Below are 26,965 nucleotides of genomic sequence, written 5' to 3'. Positions count from 1 at the left end.
ATACTTTTGTTTCCATTATTTCCCCAAGGGTTTTAACTAATACCAAAATGTGACAGAAAAGCTCTCAATAAAATTACGCTTTTAACCAGCTTTGCAGTGCAGACAGAGTTTCTGTTATAAAAGTGCCCTGAGACTGTGTCATATACCCAGGTGCAGTTCTTGCCTTGAGGTTATAATCATGCAAGCAAACAAAACACTGTCTGGTGCCAAAATGTTACAGCTGTCAAGTTACATAAGGGTAGGGTGGTGTTAGATAGCAGTAGTTTATTGGACTGTATAATTGAAAGTTACAAGACCTATTCCAAGCTGTAGTTAACTGCTGTGCAATGGATGACATATGCTGACGTTAGGCATTCTCTCATTGCTCTTAGTATCATATACCTATGATATTCAATGGTAATTCAAATGGTACGTACAAATGCACATACAAATATAAAACCAAACCAAAATACACTTAAGTTGTTCGCAGCTGAAATTACATGTTTTTTTAAAACTTCATATGAGACAATTCTACTCATGATGTATTTATATGTTTAATTAATATGGAAAGAATGGGTATGCTGGAATTTATGAAGTTTAAGATTAGGGCACAAGTCTAGAGGAGGTGGAATTAGCATGCTCTAGCCTTCATTTTCCAGACTTCTCAAAGGGAGTATTCCAGAAATTGCACCAAGCAAGATTTAGTGAAAGATATGGCTCAGACGTGGAGCAAGTTCAGTAGGCTGGTCTGGGGCCCTGTGTACACGGGAGTGCAGTTTGCGTTCAGGCAAGCAGTTAGATCTACAAGTACATATTTGTGTTCTGCATTGGCATAGACAAAGGTTTGCAGATTCAAAGAAAAGCTCATTCTTTTGAAAATATTACCCCTTTCTGTAAGGACGATGAAAAAAGAGAACAGGAGTAGCGGAGATGGGTATAGAAAAGGGTAAGGGACAGTAACCATATCTGTGTGTATCAACTACAAATTCATAAGAAGAGGGAAGGAAATAACAGAGGGAGGCTGATTACCAGAACTGAGGACAATCATACAGAAACACCTCTGTAGGCCTCTTGCATAATAGCTTCTGCTTTGCACATCATAGAATAGTTTTGGTTGGAAAAGATCTTTAAGATCATCAAGCCCAACTGTTACCCTAGCACTGCCACTAAACCATGTCCCTAAGCACCACATCTACGTGGCTTTTCAGTACCTCTAGGGAAGGGGACTCAACCCCTTCCCTGGGCAGCCTGTTCCAGTGCTTGACAACCCTTTTGGTGAAGAAATTTTTCATAGTACCCAATCTAAACCTCCCCTGGTGCAACTTGAGGCCATTTCCTCTTGTCCTATCGGTTGTTACTTTGCAGAAGAGACCAAGACCCACCTCGCTACAACCTCCTTTCAGGTAGTTGGAGAGAGCGATAAGGTCTCCCCCCAGCCTCCTTTTCTCCAGGCTAAACAACTCAAGTTCCCTCAGCTGCTCCTCATAAGACTTGTGCTCTAGACCCTTCACCAGCTTCATTGCCCTTCTTTGGACATGCTCTAGCACATCCATGTCTGTCCTGTAGCGAGGGGCCCAAAACTGGACACAGTATTCCAGGTGCAGCCTCACCAGTGCTGAGTACAGGGGGACAATCTGGCCACGCTATTCCTGATACAAGCCAGGATGCTTGGCCTTCTCAGCCACCTGGGCACACTGCCAGCTCATATACAGTCACAGGGAAATATGCAACTCCAGATGCTCCATTTTTGTGTTAACCAGTCTCAGAAAACTAATCGACAAACAAGAAGGCATACAAGCCAGCCTGAACACAGCTGCACTAGCTTCTTGCTCAGTGGATGTTGGGAAATGACTGCCAGCTCATGTACGATGAGTGAACACTACTGCAGGCACAGTCACTGTGTGCCCGTTCTGGGCCGGGGAACCTGGGAACTGAACCTGCAAATCTGAACCATGTTATGGTAATGTTTTCTCCATCTGCCGTCATTTTAAGAAAGAGAGAAAAAAATTTTCTCATACCTACTGTAGCTAGGTTGACATAACTGGAAACTATCGCCTAATCATGTAATTACATGAGCAGCAATTTAATACTCTGTGAATCTTTGCTTGGCTGAGTTAAGACCAACTAGATCATCAAGTTGTAACTAAATATTCGAAGCTTCTAGGCCAAGCTCAGCCATCAGCTGCACCCACACAAACTCATTGATTGAAGTACACGGAATTGATGGGAGTTTAATTTACAGTAGAATATAGCCAGATCTCTTTATCTTATCTTGTCGTATGTTACCAGGTTTTCATCTTAGTGGTTGTCTATAGCCTGATTGCTTAAATTTACTGGAGTAGCTTCATTACTGACTTTTTATTCACAAAGTAATTAGATTACTGTCATAAATAACACGTTCGGGTGTGGAATAGCTGTCTGCACATTCTCTGCCAAAAAAACTTGCTTCATAGACATTAGATCCTTCTCTTTGTCTTGGGTAACAAGGCTAATGTTAGGAAAGGAAAACAACTGGCCTCCAATGAGCATAATGTCCTGTTATTCCCTGGAAGCTTGCAGAACTTTATCCCACTCATCAGAAAGACTAAAGATAATTTTGCCTCCATCAGTGCAATTTTCAGGATTTTTGCAACTGTTTGTTACAGCATTTTTCAGTGTAACTAGGATTCTCTGCAAGATCTGAATCCAGAATTTTAGGGAATCTATTTTTCTACATGGCCTGTAAAGCTTTAGACATCTTAAAGCAGAATGCTTATATAAAAAAGGCCCCTTCTTATCAAACGGATCTAGTGCTAGTGCACATTCATAGCCATACACTCTTACTGTAACATTAAAGAAGCAGTCAAGTCTCCTGCTTTTTAGCAGCGTGGAGACAATGACGTGTGTTTTGTTGTATCTCGTACATCACCAGCTGCCAAGCTGTGGTGAGTTACGTACCTACAGCGGGGTACCATAAACATCACTGCAGGCAGAGGTTGGCCTCAATGGCCGCACAACTGATGACACTCTACACAAATACAAGAATTCAGCGTGCTACAAGGAATACAGAGTCAGCAGTTACCAAAAAAAAAAAAAAAAAAAAATTGTATTCTAATTTTAAGCTGTACACTTTCAATCAGGAAACAATAGAAAAATAGTTCAGAATTTCTATTTTAGTCAGTTTTCAGAACAGAACCATACTTAAATAACCACAGCTAATTATGAAGAATCTCCAAGGATCCCTCCACCAATTCACAATTTTCTGTCAGGATGCCTTTGTTGAGGGAAGGCAGCAACCCTGCCCCTTTCCCACGCCACGCTCCCACCTATGTTCTCCTACTGTTCCCCAGACAGGCATTTCCTGCTAGCCTGCGACTTGTCTGCTCCCCTTTTTCAGACTGGATGGACCTGCAGTACTGCTCTGGATTCTGCCGCACGTGTGGACGTTCCTGTGCAGTGCTGTGATGGGGATGGGCGCTCAGGGGCATTGCACTGCATTAGGCTCAGGCTGCGTGCTTGCAGTGAGTGTCCTGCTATCCTCAAGTTACTCGTTCCAACTCTGCAGAAGCAGAGCGGTATTGCTGGGACACCCAAGGACATAGAATCATAGAATCATTTAGGTTGGAAAAGACCTTTAAGATCATCCAGTCCAACCATTAACCTACACTACCAAGTCTACTCTAAACCCATCAAGGGTAGACTAGACTAAACCATGTCCCGAAGTGCCACATCTACCCGTTCTTTGAACACTTCCAGGGATGGTGACTCCTGGTATGTCACTTCTTAGGGAAACCCCCATGACTTCTCCAAGCAGCCAGACTTAGCACTGCATATTTAGGCCTTTAAAAGCAGGGATACAGGCAAGAAGAGTCAGAGAGTCCTTTGGGGGTTGGGAAAGGTGCTTGCATTTGCCCTTTACTGCAAGGAGGGATCTCGTTGACCAACATTGCCCATGAAAACATTAGAGGGTTGTTCGTGGTTTTCTGTAGACTTGTACAGTTCCTCCTGCCCCCCATTAATATTTCAGTATATGGTTAGTTTGGGTGTTGCTTATAAAAGCAACAGATAAGAGGCTGATTACTAAATTGATGGCGTCATTCTAAAGGTCTTTAATTTGGAGTGTATTTTAGAACTCGCTTTCCTTTCCAGTTTCTTTATTTACAAAGCAAGTCTGCTTAAGAATTTAACTGTTGCATTTCATAATAAGGTGTTTTATAACAGATTAGAAACTCTTTCCTTACAGAGTCATATTTTTGCTGTTTGTGTGTTATGTAGGGTCTTAATTCAGTCTGGGCTCCTAAGCATTCTTTCAATAGGGATGGTAATGCTAACAGCAACAAAAATAGAGACATGTTAGATCTAGTAAAATTCAGGGCATTAGCTCTGCCAGAACTCCTGTTCTTCCAGGAAAGAGCAATCTTCATCTAATTTCATGTTTAATATTTGCTATCTTTTGTTAAATCAGATAGTACTTAAAATTTTTAAGGTGAGATAAAAATACAGCTTACCAGTCAAATAATTTTTAAATACTTTGAAAACACATGGCTCTTATTTTACTATTAATTAAATATTTTGGTGGGGGTGGAGAGGATTTCTATATGTTAGGATTTAATCAAACTTGGAGTAATAAAAAATCGCTATATCCGTTCTCCTGATGATCTCCTGGGACACAACCAATATCCTCTTGGGTTCAAATGGATTTCCCTTTATTTTTTTCAGACTTGCTATCTAATAAAATAAGGGTTTGAAAAAACCCCTTATCATTTAGTTAATTACATAGTATAGACATAAGCCTTAAAATGATTGCCATTTTGAAACCATTTTTTTAATGACAGAAAGCATTACTACTTGGAGATATGAATGTAAATTTAATAAGGTTTTGGATGAATTGTGTATATAAAGTTTTTAAAACATATAAAGTTCTGGTTCAGATTGCTCTGTGGGAAAAAATTCAGTGAAAATATTGAGGGACAGACTATGCTGTGTTATATAAACCGATGCTTTTAAATTTTTATTATTGCTTTTGCACATGCAATAAGAGACAAATAAAAGCTTGCAATCACCTAGAGAGAATGCAATGGTCTGCATTCTCTCATATTTTATTATGATTAATATTGCACTCTTCATCCTGAAATGCTAAAATGCTTTTCTTTGCTGAATTATATAGGGCAACTGGCTTGAGTCAGTTTCTTCAGTGAAGATTATTTTTATTTTCTTAGTAAGTTTTAGAAATTCAGGCAAGAAAGGAAATGAAATATTTTATATTCAGATACAAATTTTCAGGAGTGAAACACGGCCCCTTGCAACAGGGCTAGGAAGAAAAGATTGGGCAAGGGAAGAAAATCTTACCTAGTAGCTTCTTGAGGAGAAAAAAAGCCTACTCAGGTGCTGCTTCCCTCCCAGGTTAGTCATTTATTCTTGAATTGAGATGTGCTTCTCTGCTTGGCTTCCTACACCAACTGAAAAGATTAAAATCTTTCTAAACTCTTAAAATGTGTTTAGTCTCTGTAATGGTGCTCGGGGAATTGTACCATTCAGAGAGAGTGCAGGAGCGGCATTGCAATTTCCAAGAAAGGAGGTTTTCTGTCCTCTCTTAGGAGTATAAGGGTACACGTATCTTTCCTTTTACTATTTCCTTTGGGTGCAGGAAGAGCGTGGCTGGATCTTTGCTGTGCCCTCATGGTTGGAGGTGCATGGTTCTGAGTAATTAAAGCCTCAGTGTGTTCTCTTCCTAAGCTGTGTTCTGTTGGAAAAAAAAAAGCTGAATGCTTTTAATAGTAAAGAAGCCTTTGAGGAATGGGTTAGGGGAATTGAGTCAAGTTTGCCTTTAAACCAGACCACAGATTGGAGAGCTCACTAGAATTCACTTTTAGCCAGAATGGTTTATTGAAGTGTTGAGATCACAAAGTTATAAACTCACTGTATGGCATGAACTGCATTTATTATCTTTTATTCTGTTCTCCAACTGTTTATGACACTTTTAAAAAGTTATTACTTTTATTACCTTTTTTTTTATTTGGCAAAACTTTTGAAAAAACAGCCTGTAAATTTGTGTCTGTAAAACATAAACTCAAGTTTTGCACTCGCAGTTGAATGTTGGAAAGATGCAAGTCTTCTGTGAGGCTTGGGGAGAGTGCTACATTTCAGTCCTATAGATGCGAACTTTCTGGAAAAACATGCATCAGCAGAAAAAGGTCTTGGAAAATTAAGTTCAGCTTACTGGAACCTCTTGGTTAAACAATGAGAGGCTGAGTTATCTGTTGGGGCTGATGTTGCAGAGATTAAGACAATTCTCTTCTAAAACTTTCATGCAACACAGAACATCTGAGTCACCTGAAAGTTTAAAATGTCAGATACTGGAAAACTTAAGTTTGTATTGAAAATAAAAGATTTCCTGTGACTTTTCAGAATTATGCACTGTAATAAACATTTCGGGGTAAAAGAACCATTAGGTAACCTTCCTTTCAGTTCTTTCACACTGCTAACTATTCAGCTGAATTAAAGAATGACTTCAGGGAAACAGAAGTGTTGTCTAGAAAAAAAGATGTTAATTGATTTTGATAATAGTAAAATTATAGAAATAATACCAGTGTGCAAGAGCACCTCCTTAACCTCAGCACAACTAAGGGTCTTCGTTACCACTTTGACTTCTGTTTTCAATGCTGATTTAATATAGTAGCAAGAAAGAGGAAGAGGAAGAGTTTGCACATCTTCAGCAGAATCATTAGCAAAATTTCATACCGTCAAAATATATGCAACTGGTACATTTGCAGAAACAGAAAGGACTCCGAGTTGGTGAAGACAGGGAAAGGAAGCAACTTATTCCCATAAAATGACCAGGTTTGATCTGGAAGTGCAGGATTAAATTCTATGACATTAGATTCATGAGTGACTTCTATTATTTATTGATTGTACTATAGTATTGCTGCTACACACCCTAATGTATGGATCTCTGTGACATAAGAGCCACTTTTCAGAGTGCAAACATTGTTAAGGCCTGTGGTATTTGTAGCATTCTATAATATTTTAAAAGCTGTTGAGTGACAGAACAAAATACCAATTATAAAAATGTTTTAATAACCTTTTTTATCTAGCTTTGACAAACAAGTTCACTGTCTAAGAGCTAATTATACAACATTCTGTACTCCAAGAAATTCATTGCTGATGGCAAACAAAGTGGCTGTTAGAGGCTACTGCTATTTAATTTTGTACCTTAAACAAAACTCGCTGTAAGCAGTTTCATCCTTCGTATAAAGGAAGAGTCTCCCTTTCATAAAAATTTAGAACACAGAATTTGTCTTGTTTAAAATTTCTAAGTAGCTATTTTGTATTAAACACTAAACACTTACTTAAGGAGTAAATAATCAAAAGCTACATTTGCTTTCGTGTGATATCATGTAATGAGGTTTCTACTGCATATTTGGAATAAGGGATATATATTACTGTATAGTATTGTAATTAACGTGCACTGGAATGCAGGGCCACAAAAAGAAAGATATGGAGAAGTTGTTTAAATTTTAATCTTCTGGACTGAGCAAATCTGTGGGATGTCATACTTGAAGATTTTTAAGGCAAGACTAAACTCCCCAACAAAGCAGGAGTGATAACATACATAATGAAGTGGTCAGAATATGAAAACAAGACAAAAAGATTTTGATGAGCAAAAGATAAATAGTTGTCTTTCTCATTAGTTGGACTGTTTGCAGTGTGGGGTGTCATGCATTCAATTCATGCTCATGCACTGCATCCTCTATGCACACACAAACATTTGCTTCAGTAGGAGTTTTGCAAGAGGCTCCCCACCTCCAGCTGGAGACTAAGTTTTGGGATAGGAATATATATACTACCTACTTGTCTTTGTATGCTAAATGGAAGCCTGTGTTCTGTTTCAGCAAGGAAGTGTACACTGTTCTGGACTCAGGAGATACTGGCTCCTGTGCTGCTCCTTTCTGGGAAACTGCGTTTAGTAAGACGCTCTTGAGATGACAATTAAATACAAACTATATTAGGTGAGCAGTAGCCGGTAAAGGAAGACACATGGCCCATTTGGCTTCCTTTTTTGGAACTGTTCCAATTCAGATATACTTAATGGTGTAAGTCAGAGTAAATCCCATTTTGTTTGAGAGCAATGCAGCCAAGGTCCAAAGGGGAAATATGGAGAGGAGCACAACTAAAAGCAGAGAGGCAGTTGGATAGGTGAGTCCCAGAGAGACACACTGAAAAGTCACGGAAACCATCTATCTGATGCTGCATGGCTTCTTGACTCTTTTGTGCTGGCACCCAGATGTTGTTCCCCACAGTAACCCACAGGAGCCCCAAGAGGAAAGGTACTGAGCCAGGAGACAGAATGTTGGAGAACAAAAAGCTCTCCAGAGACCTCATTCTCAAGGGAGGCCTCAGGGGCAGCCCCAGCTACAGAAGGCTGAGGCTGTGTCAGAGGCTGGGAAATGTGTGTGCGTGCTGGCTTCTCAGCCACCATGGTACAAATGGGCTGGTGTTCTCCCACCTCAGGGACCTGTTGCATAGGTGTAGGCTGGAGGGACCAGTCCCTCAAGTTGGTTCCAAACACAACTGTGTAAAACGCACATTACTCAGTACCCATTTCCTGGAAAACAGTTGTCTCCTTTTCAAATGTTCATTGAAAACTTTATGGGTAGATTGTAGTTTTTTTGTGGATATTTATTCTAAATTACAAATGGTACAATTAAACTTTGTAAGTTGGGGGTTTGCCATGTGACAGCACCAAGGTAAATGCAAGAAATGGGCAGGAATTTACAAATAATCTGCAAATATAAATACCCAGCATCATGCATGCTCCTCATGGTCTGTACTGCAAATGTAGCTTAGTTACATTAAAATTGCATCACTCTGTTTGTTTTATAGATATCACATAAGAGGGGAAGTGCAACATTTTCTTTTTCTGAGCTTGATGGAACCTTCAAAAGTGAATATGATATAGTTCAAGACAGTAACCAAAAGCTCAGGGTAACCAAAACCACACGCAATTTGCATTTATGGACTGTACATTTTGGGGTTTTCTGCCCCAACTCTTGTTCCAGAGTGTAATTAGAGAAGCTGTGCTATGCCTTGGGAATAATTCAAGGCTTGATAACTGAAAGAAATACTTGTTCCCCCAGAAGAATAGGTTGAAGAGTAAAATAGCCTAATCACCAGCAGTATTACCAGACAGGGCGATAACGGCAGCCCACTCTGTATACCATCAGATCTGCCTATACAGCAGGGCACTTCCAGGTTCCTAGAGTTTAGTGTTCCTCACTGAACCCTCAAAGAGTTGGAATCAGGTGCTTTGATAAGCAGAGAGAGGGGCTTACACAGGCTATACCTGTATAATCAAGTCATGCCAGTTCAAGCCGCTGGTTCAGAGAACGTGACTATGGACGTCTCAGGAGGGATTACCGACGAGTATCTCCAGTCTGATCCACTGGGCTGAGCATCCATTCATGATCAGCACATTTGCTGTGATTCTGGAGCTCACCTTCCACTTTTGTTTCATCTAAAAAGAATTCAGTTTACATGTTCTTGAGACCATGCTGCAAGGCAAAACCACAGCATATTAAGTAGGGATGACCAAGAGATGTTATCCAAACTGTATACTCAGTGACTTTTCTCACGGCTTGTTTTCTCAAATCTGTTCGACATTGCAGGCAAAGCCCTTCTCACCCCCAGGTGAAGGCTTGGGTTTTTCCTGATGAGTGATTTCACTTTCTAGATGTCCTGAAATTCATCTCACAGTTTGTACATTTTCCAGTTTGGAAAATAATGTTGTGAGGGCTTGAGAGTTACCAAAGAATGTAGTTTAAGCTTTTAATAGTATGTGGTCTGGGATGTTGTTCTGCAGAAAAAATAGAAATAGGTGATCTGGGTGTGGGGGGGGGGGGGGGGCCAGAATTTCACCTGGCTAACTTCCAGAGGTGCTAGGTTGATCACAAATTCAGGTACAGTCAGTTAGCATTGACTTCCAGACAGTGCCTGTGGGTAATAAAGTTTCGTCCCTGCCTTGCCTGCCTGGGCACAGGTGCTCCCCACAGCTGCAAAACCCATCACAGTGACATGAAATGGCTTTCAGCAAAGATCTGAATCAACTGTGCTGTAGGCCGTGAACTCTTGTCTCACTTTCACTTTGTAACAGGATTAAGAGGTAGTAATAGGATGGTGGAAGAAAGCGATCACTTCTTTTGCATACATGGGTCTGTTTTTCAAGGATTTCTGCCCTCTGACTTACCAGGGTGCCCCCTTTTCATTAGCTTCCAACTTAAGTTAAGGGTTTAATATTTATCTGTTCTTAAAGAGAAACTACTTACTAGCTGACAGAGCCTAAAAGCAATAGCAATAAGTAACCAGCAGAAAAGTCAGTTTCTTCACAATAAACGCTTTGTACTGCAGCTAACTTGCAGGGTCTAAACATAAATTGAGGGTATCCAAGCACTGAGAAAGCTGCAGTTTAATCCATGTGAAGCTCTTCTCTGCTTTAAGCCGAAGTTGAAAACTAGAAAGAGTAAGATAGCATTGAGAAAGTCAGATTATCAACAATTTTGTAGCTTCACTTTCTACTATATTCATAATGGTGAATATACTAGAAAATGGGCTCTGGGTTTGCATTTCCTTCTAGTCTTGTGCAGCAGGACATTAAATAATAGCATTTGCGGTCTAATCTGCACTTTAATACGTTCTTCTCACTTGCTTTATTGTATTAATGGAAAGAGGAGGATGATCTTGTGGCGAGGGACACAGTGCTGGAAGTCAGGTGATCCGGGTTATGTTCAGAGTTCTGCCACAGGCTTCCTGTGCAGTCTGCTGTAATCAGGTTTGCTAATATATAAAATGAAGATAATGACATTTCCCCTCCTTACCAGGGTGTTATGACACTTAATTTATTAATGTTTGTAAAGTGCTTTGTGCTCCTTGCTTCGGAATGTGCTCCTTACTGTAATAATGTCTTATGGATGGTATTAAATTTGAGAATAATGTTACCTTTAGTGCCTTGTGCACTTCAGTTGGCTGAAGTGTAGTAAAGAACCATTATTTTCATGTATTTTATGAGCTACTGGAATTTTTTAGATGACTTACTTGAAATTTAGCTAATATAGTTACAGTTATAAAAAATACTATGTCAGTACCTGTGCCTGCCTTCTTTTTTTTTTTTTCTGCCCTTTCACTATGAAGAAATATTTAGCAATAAGGAAGACTGTCTTGTTTAGACTAAAAGGAGGAAGAAAGAGTTTGGCATAAATACTCTAGCTGCTTGACTTCCAGCTCTCTGCTTACTGAGCCTGCTCTCTACCTACCCTGGTAAATCACCAAACAGCTCTGTGTCCCAGAGCAAAATGCACAGAAAAATTGAGCAAGAAATTAAGTAAAAAAAAAAAAAAAATCTAGGGATTATGAAAATGGGGAGTTTTGGTATTTACCTTAAATTGTTAGCAGCACTACAGGACCAAGGCAACTGTATAACATGTAGTACAGTTAAAAACAAACCAAAAAAATAGTTAAGTTACAAAATCTCTGAAGGTTCGGCAATGCAACTTCCCAATAAATTCACTACAAATCACCACAGCTAAATTTCTATATTGCACAGGAGAATAAACTCAGCTAAAATTCTCTTAACGTGCAATATAGTATGTTTGTTAAAGCAAATGGAAGTTGTACATGGAAGTGAAAGTAGAATAAACCTGCGGAGGTTTTTAAAAACAAAAGCAAGAGCATTATTAAAGTTCATTGTGCATATCTGGATTTTTCAGAGTATGGTAGTTCACTGAAATTCTGTTCCCTATATGAAATCAAATGCTTATCAGACAATTGTAATACATAAAGCTATCTATTTTTAATAGCCAGTGATATTTACATCAGGTGAAGAAAGGAATTACAAACTTACCATAAATAGAAGCAATTCATTCAAGGCTGTACAATGTTTGTCAGGCAGTAACCACGCTGCTGGTACAGTACAAGAAAAAGCATACACGTCCCCGTTACAAGCACTGTCCAACATTAGATTAGTAGGAAGAAAGGAAAGCAGCTGACACTTACTATCAATAGAAAAGTTCCCAGGAATTCTGAGAGGGCTTCTTTAACCCAAGCTGTTCTTCAAGGCAAATTTCTCCTTTACACTCCTTTTGCTTTTCCGGCTCATTTTGGCTTCCTCTATTGCTCTGGTGCCCTAGTAACAAATACACACAAAATTTGTTCTGTATTCGTCCCTGCTTCAGCTGAACTTTGACACTTTTACTTATACATTGAAATATGAGATTTCATCTTGTACAGCCAGTGAAATCATCTGACTGCAGGCATTGACAGAACAACTCAACATGCCCTAACAATTCATCATGAGTTTTCCATCCTGTGCCTTCTCTGAGTACACTTCTATTTATACTGGTTAGATAATACCAGTAAGTTCGCAATCAGAATTCTTCTTTTTTCTTGCAGAATGGATTAATCATTACCTTTCCTGCTATGATACCTTCCCCTTCCCACCCCCTCCCCCCCCCCCCCCCCCCCCCCCCCCCGGTAAAATGAATTAAATGCTGTTCCTGTCACCCTGATCAAAGAGAAAGGCAAAAAGAGAAACCACAAAGTAAGGAACCAAATTATGGTTGAAAATTTCTCTCTGACCTAGATTGGGGATTTAGACCATGCTACTATTGGCTGGTCCAAAAACCTTTTCAAGAGGAGGTTGTAAAAGAGAGCAAATGCTTGTGAGAATGCTGTGCTCTCCCCTGTAAACAAAAGCTCCTATCTTGTCACTTCTGAGGGATTTCAGTGGCTAATGAGGACTCTTACCTTGGTATAGTACGCTGAATTTGTATATTTACTCACCAATACTCTTTTTGGACTAAATGCCTTGCTCTCTAGTGACCCACTCTGTTTACAAAAGAGCAACAAGGCAGAATAATTAGGAACATTTAATTAAATCTGCTTCAGTCCAGTGGCTCCCTATAAGGCAGGATAGGCGAGTGAGGCACTGAGTAGCTATAGTCTCCAATATGTTTAGCTTAAAAGTGCATAGGTACTACAATATGAAGCATTATAATATTATTTTTCCATGGTCTTAAGACATGAAGTTGCTGAATATCTCAAAGAATTGGGCCTCCTAGAGAAAAACATTACACTCTTCATATCTTAAGCATCTTGAATGGTTTTATCAGATGTGATACTGACTTGATTACACACACCGCCTGGCTGATTTACAAGTATTTTCTGTCATTTGACTTGACACCAAAACCTTAGCCCAGTTCTGGTAGATTATTTTGGCATGTGTTGCAGGTGCTCGGTGCCTTGGTTTGTATCTGTCCTAAACCTTCTTCACCTTGGTGGTAAATATGTTTGGGTCTGCCAGTACTGCTGTCTGCTGTGAATAGGACAGGGCTTTACAGGATTGGGTAAATGAGCCACTTCTGTTATCCCATCGGTGCTCTTCCTTGCCTCAAGCTAGGACCTGATGCAAGTTCCCTGCAGCTGTAGTCACCTTACCACCACGAGTTTCATCGCTTAACTACCCAGTTCACCCCCACCACCCAATTTTAATCCTTAACCGCTTTTCTGTGCTCTTTTACTCACCTTTCTCTACCTCTGCATTTAAATACCTCTCTGCCTTTAGCTGATTCAGAAAATGCTGGCCTGTGGAAAGCCACATAGCTGATGAGTTATGAGATGACTGTATCTGTACTGGTGCTGCACGAGTTGGGTGAGCGCCTGTGCAGCAGCAGGCACTCTCTGTTGTAGGAGTGCTCCAGGTCCTGCACTGCAGGACCTGCCTGTAGTGCAGGTTCACACTTGCACAGACAGCTGGGAGCTGCCTCTGGGAAGCCCCTGAAAATAGCTGGTGTATGGCAGTTTGAGAACCTTTACCCTACATGACTGCAAAACAAAGATATTATTCAGGACCTTAATTATCACAGCATGCTAAAGTATATGTTTATTATGTCTGTGAGAGAAGACTTTGAGAATTATGTATACAGTAGAACTGAGGGAGGATGCTAGGGAGGCCATTCATTATAGCAGGAATGAGATAAACCACTTCCTCTCTTCCAGGAAAATGAGAAATAAATAAATATGTTTATGAAAGCAATTTTTAGTTGTTTGTCCATAGCGGTTCTTTCTCTTATGCAGATGCAGGTCTCCCTCACAAAGTAGTATGCAGATACCTCTTAGTTTAGTCTCATAACAGGTATGGAGGCATTAACACTATTTTTCAACTAACAATAGGGCAATAACATGTCAGAGACAGAAACCCCTACGCATTTGTCCAGGTCATGTTGCCTTCCTTATAACAATTTTCTGTCTTTACAGGGTGGAGAACTGACACAAATATGTATATTTTACATTTGCTTTCCTCAGATTTTCTTCAATACTTTAGAGAAATCACATGATTTAACTCCATTAATAAGAACTGTGATGCTAAGTTAGACCAAAGGTCCTCCTCAGCTCCATAACCAGATTCAAGCAGATGCTCTAAGAAAATATAGAAGAACAGAGTGTATAGAGGATGATTGCTCCCTTGGTAAATCCCTCCAGCTTTTGTCAATTGGCAATTTAAAGTCACTGCTACACTTTGGAACCATTTTGAAATAGAAAAGGGGGCGATCCAGAAAATTTGAATTCAGTTTCTCCTTTTATTGTATTCAGAAAGAGGTTCTAAGGACATTTCCCAAATCTAACAAATATGTATGTAGCATTACAAGAAAGACAAGTAAAATGTAAAGATAAACACCATGAAATCTTTGACCTTAATTACTAACCCATGTGATCCACGCTCAGCATTACTGCCCTTTAGTCACATGCAATGGACTACCTGGTTGAACAATGGAAAGAAAAGACATTGTGATTACTGTTTTCTACTGGTCTTCCCTCACCTGGGCCCTGCTCCCAGAGCCATAATGGTAAGGATACTGGCAGTGCCATCCATAAATATCAACAGCTGTGGCACCTGAGGGAAGAAAATGCAGACATCCTTCAAAAATGGAAGTCATATATAAGCAAGGAGCATAGAAAGAGCATAAATTCTGTCATATTAAATGTAGAACCACAACAGAGATGACCAAAAAGATTTTAAGATTTTACCAAGAATGTGGAAGTAATAATAAAAAATTTTTCAAATTCCATCACCAGAGGAGTCCTGCAAGACAGTAAGTAGAGCTATAGAGGATGAAAGTGTAGAAGAAGCATTCAAGGTGGCTAACTCCACAGCTAAAAAGCTAAAAGCATTATTTGCCTTGCTAAAGAACCAAACGTTAAGTGGGCTGAGTGTGAGGAACTGGCCTAAAATGAATTGTCAGTAGGAAAGACTTCAAGAGAAATTGATAAGTTGAACAGTAACTAATTGCTGGACCTGTGCAGTGTTTCTGCCAAGGGATTCAAACGTTCAGCTACTGAAGTGCTAGTACCAGTGGGTTGGGTTTTGCTGAACCCAATCCTAATGCCAGCAAAATAGAACATAGGAAACGTACAACTGATCCAGTGGTCTTTCAAAAGAGTCCTCCAAGGATGATCATGGGAACTACAAAACTGTCAATGTGACTTCTACGCCAGGAAAATTAGATGAACTGTTGTAAAGAATAAAACCAATAGACACACAGATAAAGCTGATGCTCTGTAGAAGCATCAAATGGATTCTGCTAAGGGAGGTTATGCCTCACAAATCTATTGGCATTCTTCAAAGACATTAGAAAGCGTGTTGATATTATTGTTCATGCTGGAACGTGTGATCAGTGTAGCCTTAGATTGTAAGGCTAAGGCCCTTTGGACCCTTACCCCAAGGCAGTCTGGACTGAACTATTTCTTCTCTTCACCTGGATTCAAGCAGAGCAGGAATTCACACAGTGTATATAACTTAACCATTTTTATAGTAATCTTCACTCCTATAGAAATAGCAAAGTAGAGAATAATACACATAGCTCCCACAGTTTAAATCCCATGGGTAACAGTATATACTGTACTGAATTTTTAATAGCACATTATTCAGAGTATCACATAAATTGTTATTACTGATGTAATAAAACCTAAACCAACACAGCTGCAGAGACTAAGGCTATAAATACACCATACATTTTTTTGTATTGTAATAATATGGGCCAAATTATTTTTAAGTCTGAATCTGCTGATTTTAGTTGAATTACGCAAAGTCCTAATGTGTACATCTACTATAATTCACTTCCCTTGTCAAATGCCTTTGCCTAATTTATATTTATGTTTTCATACAGAAACTGCTGCATGGTGCTTAAAGGACATTCTCTGCTTTATGGATTGATCCTGCTGCTGGGGAACTCAAAAAAATTCGGGTGAGGAAGATCTGAACACACTGTAATTCAGCATTCTAAGCTTTTTGAGTACATAAAAAACCTGTTTCTTTAGTTCTTGTGTTTTCTGATCATCTCTCTGTCTCTGCAATAGTCATAGTCATAGTCTCCATCATAGTCCCTGATGAAAAAGTGCTCACAGGGGCAAACATCTGCAATGTGCAGCTCAGGTCTAGCTGAGCCCACCTTGGAGGAGGGGCAGGGCACACAAGGTGACCCCTTGAGAATTTCTTTGTTCTTTCTTCTCTGTTTCTGTGATCTCAGTGTCCAGATAAAACATTTCAGTCCAGATCACGAATATGAGATCAAAACCACACCACATATGTGTGTTTCAAGCTTTTTGCCAGTAATGTTTAAGGCCCAATTCAAAGCTTGTTGAAGTCCACTGTTGCTGACACTGATTTCAGGGAGAATTAAATTGGACCTTCTCTAAAGCAGGACCCAAAACTTTTCTTTGTTCTTGATCGGCTGGGCACACGATCAGGCGTCAGTGCATAACTGGTGTTACTACATGTGTGTATATATTGTATATAGTTATAAAATCAATGAGAGTAAATTTTAAAATTTGGTATAGAGACATGTCTGTGTATAACATAGGTCCTGAGAGATTCCAAGCCAGTTTAATCTCTGCGATAGCCACGCTGGCATAGTGGGGCACAGATAACATTCCACACTGAAGGGCTCCGTGACAGGACTGTCAGTGCTGGCAAAACGTGAAAGTGTTAGGAAAATGCTGTACAGATAGTTACGTGCACCAGTGTTATCTGCTGCGCTAGGCTGTGCTTCTTTCTGAATGAGCTGGATACAGTTCTAGTATAAGCTTATCTGGTGGGTTACAGTATGGGCAGATCTGACTTTCTGAATGCATCCAGAAAAAGACTGTTTCAGTATAAGAAGAATTTTGCTTTTAAGGAATAGATCAATTTATTACAGACAAATGCTTTGTTGCAGCCAATTCCCTGGGTTTTTTTCTGCGTATCGCATTTTCTCGAACAGTTAATGTACACAAGAAGTAAATGTAAGGGGCAAATATTGACAGCATGTTCTTTTTAAAATAACTCTTTCATTTTCCATATTCTTCATAAAAAAGCCCTCAAAATGGATTTTGAAATTTTAAATTCAGCTTTGCTATTAAAAACAAAAGATATCTTGGTAAATATATCCACGCAGCATGAAGAAAACCTCAAAGTATATCCAATGGGCTTTGCAGCAATCTAAGCCCTATGTTTTCTTAACCTGTATGGGATACATTGTCAAAACCTTTCATCTTTCTACAGGGCACAGATTCCCTATAGCAATAGACACCCTGAGACTTACTATGGCTACCTGTAGGGTTGTGAAGAACAGGAGATCTGAGCCTACCTAATTAATAAAAGAGATTTAACGCAAAAGCCAAAGATAATGATAGATTTGATTCCACTGACACACAAAGGCCCAGTAGCGTGTTTGGCAAACAAATAGATGTAGCTAAATAGGACAGCTGATTCCCGGTTCTGAAACTTAATTACCATCAGGAAAGTGACAATTACCTGCATCTGACTCGCCAACCAACCTACCTTCAGCTGTCTCCCACTCAACGTGGTCCCCCAAGGATGCTATCCGGCCATGTTTTGTCTCTCTGTTGGAGAAGTATTTTCTGTAAGAGCTGCTGTTCCTGGTGCTTTATCCCCTCTCTCCCACAACAAGAGCGTTTGTTTGTTTTGCCTCCATGCTCCAAACACTCATCCCTTGTCCTTTAGTAGGTGAGGTGCCAGTCTGCCTGGTTTTTGTTCTTCTAATTCCCTTTCATACAGAATTATTCACATTTGAATGTTTAAATCCTCTGTCTTTCCAGAAACATAAGCTTTGCTTCTGGGATTCCTTTACATATTAAATATTCACAATACAGATGATAAATTTATCTCAGGCCCCTGTATAAGAATATTGGATGGCCAGGCCCAGTTCCTTTGGAACTCCCCAGTCAAGATTTTTTAATCAAAAACAATTGTTCTGAGGTTCATAGCAAACCCTTTATAGGGTGTACTTAGGAGCAGACCCAGGCAGCGATCTTTCGTTACTTCTGTGCAGTATCTATATTCATTAAGGTAATGAGGCTATTAATTGAATATGTAAGTTCAGGTAATTAAATTAAGACTTATTTCTTTAGTTTAAAGGGTAATAATAAAAAATTTAAACTTGCAAACTAGATCATACATTTAGTGATGATAAATGCGATCTGGAAAGTGCAATATTCCAATATGAATTAGTTAATTGCATCCATTCATTAGGTGATATACATTAGCAGAAGGTCAATCCATTTGAGGCTTGATGTGTTTTACAAATAATAAATTCGAACAGGTAAATTGAAGAGAAACTCAAAATAGAAAGGTTTCTTATATATTTGAATTCAGAAGAGTATCCCTACAACCAAGAGTACATTGCCTATAACTTCGCAGTTAACGGCACGCATTCTGTGCAGCACTCCCCAGAGGCACTGCCACTCGCTGCCATGGATACTCTGCGGGAGAAGACGGGTGCTGTTTCGCAGAGACGGGGTTAAACCACCCCGTGGCTGCGTGTTGCCGCGCGTTGCTGTGCACAGGGTGGTGACCAGCCAAGGAGCAGCGGTGAGCTGGATGGGCTCAGGAAGTCTTCAGACTAAAGGAGTGGCACCTCAGGCTCACTCCACAGCTGGCAAAACCAGCCTGCTGCACAGCAGTCTAGCGAGGGACAGGTTACATTTCAGCTGTCGCCTTGAACTGTAATACTAATTTTTGAAACTGACCCAATTATAAAGTGAGTCAAACACTGACAGTCTTTCGAAGCATATTCTGCTTTAGCACTGTCACTGAATTATTTGTGGCTTGCCTAAATGCTTAAATTCAGGTTTCAATTTAGGACTGAATTTACCATAGCAGCAATTTACAGTTCTACTGGGTATAAAATGGCCAATATCACAGGTAAGAAAACAGATCTGTTTGACTCATTTTTAGCAAAAATTATGTTAAATCAAGTTTTTTTCATTAGCCATTTCCGGATTTTCAGTAACAAGAATGGTTGTTCTTATGTGTTCAAAAAACGGGTAGAGTGTTCAAAAAACAGGTAGATGTGGCACTTCGGGACATGGTTTAGTGTAGTCTACCCTTGACTGACTTAGAGTAGACTTGGTAGTGTAGGTTAATGGTTGGACTGGATGATCTTACAGGTCTTTTCCAACCTAAACGATTCTATGATTCTGTGATTCTATTATCAGCATTTATTTTATTTTCTTCGTTAAAGGTAATGTAGAAATAAGGAAAATATACGTAGATTTACTTTAGTTTCTTTAGAACTTAAAATATATCCAGACTAATTCTTAAACAATTATTACTAAGATTTATAATATTAAGACAATTAATTCACTGGGATATTTGAAAATTTTCTGAAATAGTATTTTATAGGTTCATCACAGTATTGTGGGTGTTGCTTTACAGATAATATTGTTTATGTGTATAACAATATTTTTACCTTATATGTATAAAATATCTTTGTCTGAAGCAAGGACTGACACCATCCTGCACACAATTCAAGGGCCATAATGCTTAAGAGGCTTCAAACAGTGAACCTCTTTCAAATGATCAGGCTTAGAGACATTTAGAGAATTGATTCAATTAACCTAGAGGAAAAAAGTGCTATAATGTGTGATTTATGTTTGCAGATAAATTAAAACGCAAGTATCTCCTGAAGAGCATTTGCTGCCATCATGGTCAGTAATGAAAATAGCAGGCAATTAAAATAGGACACCTGAGGCTGAAGCTTTTACTGTATATATCAGAAAATGAAGTTCAGGTTTCATAAGTGGAAATCTGAGCTGAAAAATAACTTAGTGGAAGTTTTTTTTTCGGTCCCCATTTTTCTTCCAAAAGAAAGTGGGAAGTACTTCTTTCTAAAGCAAGTAAGACATAGGAAAGGACTTTTACTGAGGCAGGAGGCAAAGGGTACAGAGGAGTAGGCTCTCTCAATCAATACAGAATTTGTCTGAGGAACCAGGGATATCCTTGCTAAATGGTGGTGGGACAGCTGAGAGAAATATATATGAAAAAGAACTTCTGGGTCAGATGGAAATAATTTTGGGGCAGGTTTTGAAGTTGATCTTGAAATGAATCACTGGAAATGTCTGGCAGAATGATGTGATTCAGTTCCTTCATGTGTGTGACAAAGTGCTTAGAGTCTGGAGCTCACTAAGGAGCACAAGAAATGTTCACAGATTTGAAGTAGTAAGAATGAAGAGCTCTGTGTTGGAGTTGCTGTAGCCACTGTCCATTTCAGTGGTGTATCAGTATATGCTTTGGTACAGCTACTCTGCCCAAAAGAGGTATTTGACATACAAATAGTTTCACTCAGTCCTCTAGTTTTATAACTTCCTTTAGGCAACAGGGACATGGTAGTATAGAGCAGAAAAATACCAGCACTCTGACTGAGCAACCCAGGAATGCCTTAATTACATCAGTATTGTCTTCAACATCACAGCTCTGTCTTTGCACCTTCTCTAGCTACCAAAGGTCCTGTTTCCATCAGATGGTGTTTGTACAAGCAACATCTATGTCCTTGTCTATAAATAATACTAGTTGCTGGGGGTGGGTGGAGAAATTGAGACTTGTAAATGAAGCATAGGTATTTCTTCAAATTATACATTCAGATTGATCTAAATATAAAAATAAAACCCTTCAGCAACGATTTTGATCTTGGCTATACACTAGTCTAAATTCTAACATTGAAGTAAGAGAGTCACTTGGTTGTTCTTCATTTTTTTGACAGCCTTTTCTTCGCAAAATATGAAGACAGTAATATCTTTGTCATTACAACCTGAAACAGAGCTTACTTGTTTCCTGATTTGCTAAGCAGGAGTTTAATTAAAACCCATTCATGTGAGAGAAAATAAGCCAGTCTGACTTAATTGCCAGTTGATTTAATATTGCCAATTCACAAAAAAAAAAAAAAAAAAAAGTCCAGAAACTACAGGACTGCAATAAGAATAAGTGGCTTCTCTGTCGTATGTAGGTGTTTAGGGACCACAGAACTCGGGCTGAGCTTGGGGTATTGTTTCTGTTCTTACTCTCTCGGCAATTGTTGGACTCGCTTTTTTTCTTTCACAAATTAATTACCTTACTCCTGTACTCATTGTTATTTCTGAGTTATTGTTCTAACATCCAAGGCAATAAGGATAGCGACCCCTTCCAGAAAGAAACTGTGTTAAATATTTACTTGCATGATTTGAAGCCGTGAGTCAATTTGCTATCATAAAGTAGCCAGTGCAGTGCTGAATCGTTGAAGCAGCTCACCAAGCTGGATTCATCAGTGTGTCCATTACATAGCATTAGAGACCTTGCTCCCAATTCTGTTTGGCAAAGCTACTCTTGTACTTGATGAGAACCCACTTGTGGTCTTGGCACTAAGGCCTACACCATCGCCTTCCCAGATGGTAGAAGAGGAACTGCGGATGGTCACTTGCTGCGGGGAAGAGCAACAGCAGACGTCCGCCATGTTCTTCTGTGGAGCCCTCTGAAGCTGGCTGTAGACCAGGAGCCTGCAGCGTGGTCAGTGCAGCGCCGTTCTCCATTTGGGGAATGCCAAAAGGCATAGGTAGCAGCTAGTCTAAAGGTGGTCAGCTCCAAGGGCTTTTGCAAACTGAATTGCTTTTAGATGTAGGAGGAATGTGGTTTGTATGACAAGTAGTTGATGGGGCTCGCTTAAGCAGCTCCAGATTATGTGGGTTTGAACTGCATCTCCACATGCACTGGAATCCTTTCTCACCAAAATCTCCTGAACTTTATTGACTTGATTTAATAATGAACCTGTTACACAGTTCCCTCATTCCTGAAACTTGTTTAAATGCCGTCCCCTTTTGAAGGAGCACATCCCCACTCTGATTTATTTTAAAACAGCTTTTAGAAGGTGTCATCCTTGTGATGAAGTGTTAGGTCTGTGTTGCCAGTGTGCCATTAAAAATTGGATTCCTGACGTTTAAAAGTCTCACTCATCCCAAGTGTCACAGTTTGACAGCTCTGCATGTCACATTATAGCAACAGTATTATGGATCCATTTCCTCTGTCAGGGGGGAGAAAAAAGATGAAAAATGAGAGTAAGCAAAGTATGCAGTCTCCTTCTTCATTACTGAGCTGGAAATTTACAGAAATATTCATGTTAACCCTGAAATGACTTAAATGGCACTCTGTATCTTGCGCTGCCTGTCTGTGCAGAAGCAACCTTTGTCCCATGCTCCTGCACAGCCACTAAGAGAATGCTGGGACGGTCTTTTCAGTTGTCCATGAACTTGTAAAACACAGAACAAGGAATATCTATGGAATCAACAAATGGATAATGTAACAAAATCCAAACGTGATCAGATCCCATTGTTTATTCTTGACTAGGTCAACAAAAAGGTCACATGGTATGTTTCTTGCTGCTTTGTTTTGCCACCTTTAGGCAGCTGTATGCTTTGGTGTCCTCTGTTTGTCTGCCTGCAATGTGATAACTTCAAAACATGACATCTGATCAGTTTCAAAACGTTGGGAGTGTTTGCGTCAGTAGGCACAACTTTATTGATTTTGCCTAAAGTCACAAAAACGGTCTGGGCTTCATATGTTTTCTGCCTAGAAGTTTTGACCAGAGAGAGTGTAGGGCTTTGACCATAAACTTCTGACGTCCATCAGCCCAAGTCGGGGTGCGAGCTCAGGCCATCCGCTGTTTCATCCGGCAAGCTAGGACTGATGTCCACTGCACGTGCGCTGCTTGCTGCACATGTGCTGAGTTTGAGACAGTGAGTAGTGGCACCTGGCTCTATTTGGCCACTGACATCCCAGTAACCCGCTGTACGGCACGCCCAACCTCCTGCATGATGTGGACTCCCATTAAGAGGGCTCCCAAAAACATAATAGCTGGGAACAGGTGGCTGTTACGTGAACAAATTATTCTGCCCTTCAGGCCTCTTCCTCGCGCAAAGAACTTTGAAGACAAGGGAAAGCCACAGCTGGGCTGCAGGCCCTGCCCTGGCAGCGAGCGCCTGCTTCTCCTGGTCGCTTTCTTTCCTGAGAGGAATTCGGAAACAGAGGTGCACCTGGGTGCCCTTGCTGCACGAGTCGCAGGCCTCGGGGCTCCCGCGCGGGCTGTCCACGCCTGCTGCAGCGCCCGCGGCCGCGCACCGTCGGCGGCGGGAGGGCCGCCAGCACTGGAAGATGGGAGACCCTTGCGCAAGGGCGGAGGAAAGGCGGCTCTGCGCAGCCCGTCGCCAAAGGGAGAGGGGAGTAAGCGTGGGACCTCGCAAGGGGAAGCGCGGAAAGGCGTGCGGCGCTGTCCCCTGAAGGGAGAAGGAAGCCCTGGCGAAGCACCAGCCCCGCTGTGCGGGCATGGCCCCCGCAGCCCCAGGGGAAGGGCGCTCCCAGCCCCGCGGCAGCGCAGGCCTGCGGGAAGCCGGACAGGGAGCGCAGCCAGCACCGCCGGCCCGGAGCGGCGCGGGGACCCTGGCGCCAGACGGGGACTGCGCTGGGGAACGCTGCCGCGGGAGGGCGGAACCGGGCCGCCCAGCCCGGGGCGCCGCGCCGGGACGCCGGGGGAGGCAGCGGCCACGTCGCGGTGCGGACGCCGCGGGGCGTCGCGGTGAGGCGAGGGGCGCGCGCCAACCGCTCCCGGCGCGCGGGGCGGGCGCGAGGCGTGAGGGGGGTGGGGGGGGGCAGCACCGGCGCGGGGCGGGGCGCGGGCGCGAGGCGAGGGCGGCGGGGGCCCCCTGCCGTAGCGGCGGGCGGCGGCGGGCGCGCGGCCGGCAGGGGGCAGCAGGCGGACGGGGATGGCGCCGGCGGTTGCGGCAGGTAGGGCCGGTGCGGGGGCGTTCTCCGCGCAGCCGTCACTGCCGCCGGGGACGCGCGGCCGCTTTGATGTCCGTTGCCGCAAAAATAAAAGCGAGGCGGTGCGGGGGGGGGGCGGCGGGCACGCTGCGAGCGAAGCTGGCGGGGACGGGCGCGCCGCGGAGCGCCCGGCGGCTGCCAGGGAGCGCGCGCGTGTGTGCCCGGTGGCGGGAAGCGGGCGAGGGCGGCAGCGCAGCCGCCAGGTGCTGCGCGGAGCCCCCGGCCGGGAGAGCGGCGGGCGGCCGGGGAGCGGGGACAGGCACGGGCATAGCCGCGCTGCCCCGGCGGCGGAGGCTTCGCCCTTGCCGGCCCAGCGGCGGGGCGGCCCCGTGCTCTCCCCGCGCCTCGGCCTGCGACCCGTGAGGGGCCGCCCCCGCCCCCGCCGGCTGCGCGGCGGCTCCGCGCCCGAGGGGGACCGGCCGCCCGGGGCCGCGCTGTGAGGCGACGCCGCTGGCGGGTCGCCGTCCCCCGCCCCGCCCCGCCCCGCCGCGCCGGGGCTTCCCGAGTGCGGGCCAGCCTCCCCCCGGCGCTGCCACCCCCGCCGCGGCCGGGGCCGGGGCTGCCAGGGCTCCCCACGGGATGCCGCCCCCCGCCGCGGCCGGGGCTCCCCAGACGGCCCGGGGCCGGGCCCGGCCTCTCCCGGACGCGGCGCCTCCCCGCCGGCCCGGGGGGGGACGAGGGGGAACGCGACGGTTCTAGCGACCCCCGCTCCCCCGCCGGCGCTGAGCGGGTTCCCCAGTCCCCGCTCCTCGGGCGGGAGGCGGCGACCCGCGGCCGGCAGCTCCGTCCTCCCGCGGGGCGGCAGGGGAATCCCCGGCGCCCGGGGCGGGCCGGGGGGCCGGCGGAGGCCTGCGGGGAGCCGCGGCTGCGCCGCGCGAGTGAGCGGGGCTGTGCCGCTATCGCCCTAGGTAGGATGGACCTGCCCCCCTGCCTCTGCCCCCATGTCCAATAAGAAGAGACCCGGCTTGACACCTGCCTATATACAGAGGACGAGAGCAACATCTTCAGCGCTGGGCTTTGGAGGGGGGGGGGACCAAGCCAAAACACAACACAACATCAGGTCAGAGCGGGGGCTTGGCGGGACTATAAACCGCCCCCCCCTTCCCCCCCCCCCCCCCCCCAAGACTATGACTTCCAGTAAAATTGAGATGCCAGGGGAGGTGAAGGCAGATCCTGCAGCTCTGATGGCATCTCTGCATCTGCTGCCTTCTCCCACTCTCAACCTTGAAATCAAATACACCAAGGTAAGTTGTGTTCGTTTGTTCTGGCAGGGAACTTCACGGCTTTCCCTCCAAAGGAGGGATTTTGCTGAAAATCAGTTTCATTCTGCCCTAATCAACTTGAGTGTAGAGAGAAAAAAACTACTAAAAGACTGCCTTGAATCTGTAATAAAGGAAACAGATTTTTACCCTGTAATCATCTGAAAAACCACAGGATACTAGAAAAGCAAATTAGATCTGTTGGGACTGACTTTGCCACTTCTCTTTAAACGTAGTATTTTCTACAGAGCTGTTTGGGTTTATTTTCAGGGCAAAATTAGTAGTTCTCGAATACGTTTCAGTTGCTTTTGATGTACTTCAGAGGAAGTTACTATACATACCTGTATATCTCAATCAGAAAATAAAAACGTTTTCTTTCTTGAATTACCCTGTGTGCCCCAGGGACTCTTTTACTATTCCTGGAGGACTCTTAATACTACCAGGTTGTTACAGCACTGGAACAGGTCTCCCTACTAACTTCCGTGATACTTGAATACACCCTTGAACAATATTGCGAGAGGGCATATTTTTTCCTACTAACCTGTAAGACTAGTTTTCGTAAAGAGAGGGTTAAGAACAAACCCATTGGGTCAATGTAGAAAAATCTGCTGGTTTTCTGTGGTGTATTATGGGACTAAATTGTTTTCGTCGATTAAAATGGGCTTTAAGAACAGTCATTTGTCTGTAAATGCAATTTGAATTTTTAAATTAATTTCTATATTTTGATTCTGTGCATCTTTAGTATCTTTAGTTAAAGAATATTTTCATTTCTGTTGGAGAAGTTTCAAATGTATAAACAGATTACAATGTGTCAGACTATTTCTAATTACTGAGTAACTTAATAGGAAAATAAGCACATCAGCGCTGGAAAAAGGTGATAACATTTTTATCTACTGGAAATACAACTTCAGGAGCTTTAAAGCTGATAGGCAACTCATTTTGGCTGATGTAGTGTAATTTTTTCCTCCATATCATCACTTTAAAAGCTTTTCATCTTTTCTCTTTTTTAAGCGGGTGCCAAAACTAATTTGTCCTCTTAACTTGTTACAGCAATTCCATGTTCTAGAAGAATGTTTCAGAGGAAAGTCAACTATTTTAGATTTCATTACATTTTGATGCAAACTGCAATATGCAAATTAAAAGATGCATATGGTTTCTTGCATAGAATTTCTTTGAAAATGGCTTAAATAAATAAGGAATGTGGTTATTTGATGTTGTGTGGTGTTACACTTTGGGAGCAATCATACTGTGCAAATAGTATTTGGCATGAATTTTGTTTATTGCTGGTTTCAGTGTAAAATATGCTTCTGGAGTGTTTGGTAGGTAATATTGGAGACTAGTATCACAGTTTGCATAATAAATGTACTTGCATTTCTCTATTCTAAAACCAGAGAACTGGTTCTAAAAATCTTTGAAAAAGGTAACAGTCATCAGCAATCATATCTTCCTATCTGTGAGAACGTAAGCTGGATAGTAACCTTCAATAATTCAGAATATATAGTACCATGATCTCAGAAATGTCAGACGTTACACATTTTATACTAATGGAACAAGTAAAAGGAAGTTATTTTATTTCAAT

The 26,965-nt window shown here is 42.4% G+C and overlaps 2 protein-coding genes across 3 annotated transcripts in view; one reads left to right on the top strand and one right to left on the bottom strand.

Annotated features, from left to right (window-relative positions):
- AQP9 (aquaporin 9) overlaps positions 1-12,106 on the bottom strand; it is a 28,806-nt gene extending 16,700 nt beyond the window's left edge. Inside the window, 2 exon segments of the mRNA XM_075714305.1 lie at positions 12,004-12,048; positions 12,050-12,106. Coding sequence (XP_075570420.1) covers positions 12,004-12,048; positions 12,050-12,106 — 102 coding nt within the window.
- A 13,148-nt stretch (positions 12,107-25,254) lies between these two features.
- ALDH1A2 (aldehyde dehydrogenase 1 family member A2) overlaps positions 25,255-26,965 on the top strand; it is a 54,936-nt gene continuing 53,225 nt past the window's right edge. For both annotated transcript variants that reach the window (XM_009490989.2, XM_009490988.2), the window contains exon 1: positions 25,255-25,371. In XM_009490989.2, the coding sequence (XP_009489264.1) occupies positions 25,255-25,371 (117 nt within the window). The remainder of the gene's footprint in view (positions 25,372-26,965) is intronic.

This window comes from Pelecanus crispus, chromosome 7, assembly GCF_030463565.1.
Source record: "Pelecanus crispus isolate bPelCri1 chromosome 7, bPelCri1.pri, whole genome shotgun sequence".
NCBI lineage: Eukaryota > Metazoa > Chordata > Aves > Pelecaniformes > Pelecanidae > Pelecanus > Pelecanus crispus.
This window is presented reverse-complemented; position numbering and strand designations above follow the sequence as displayed.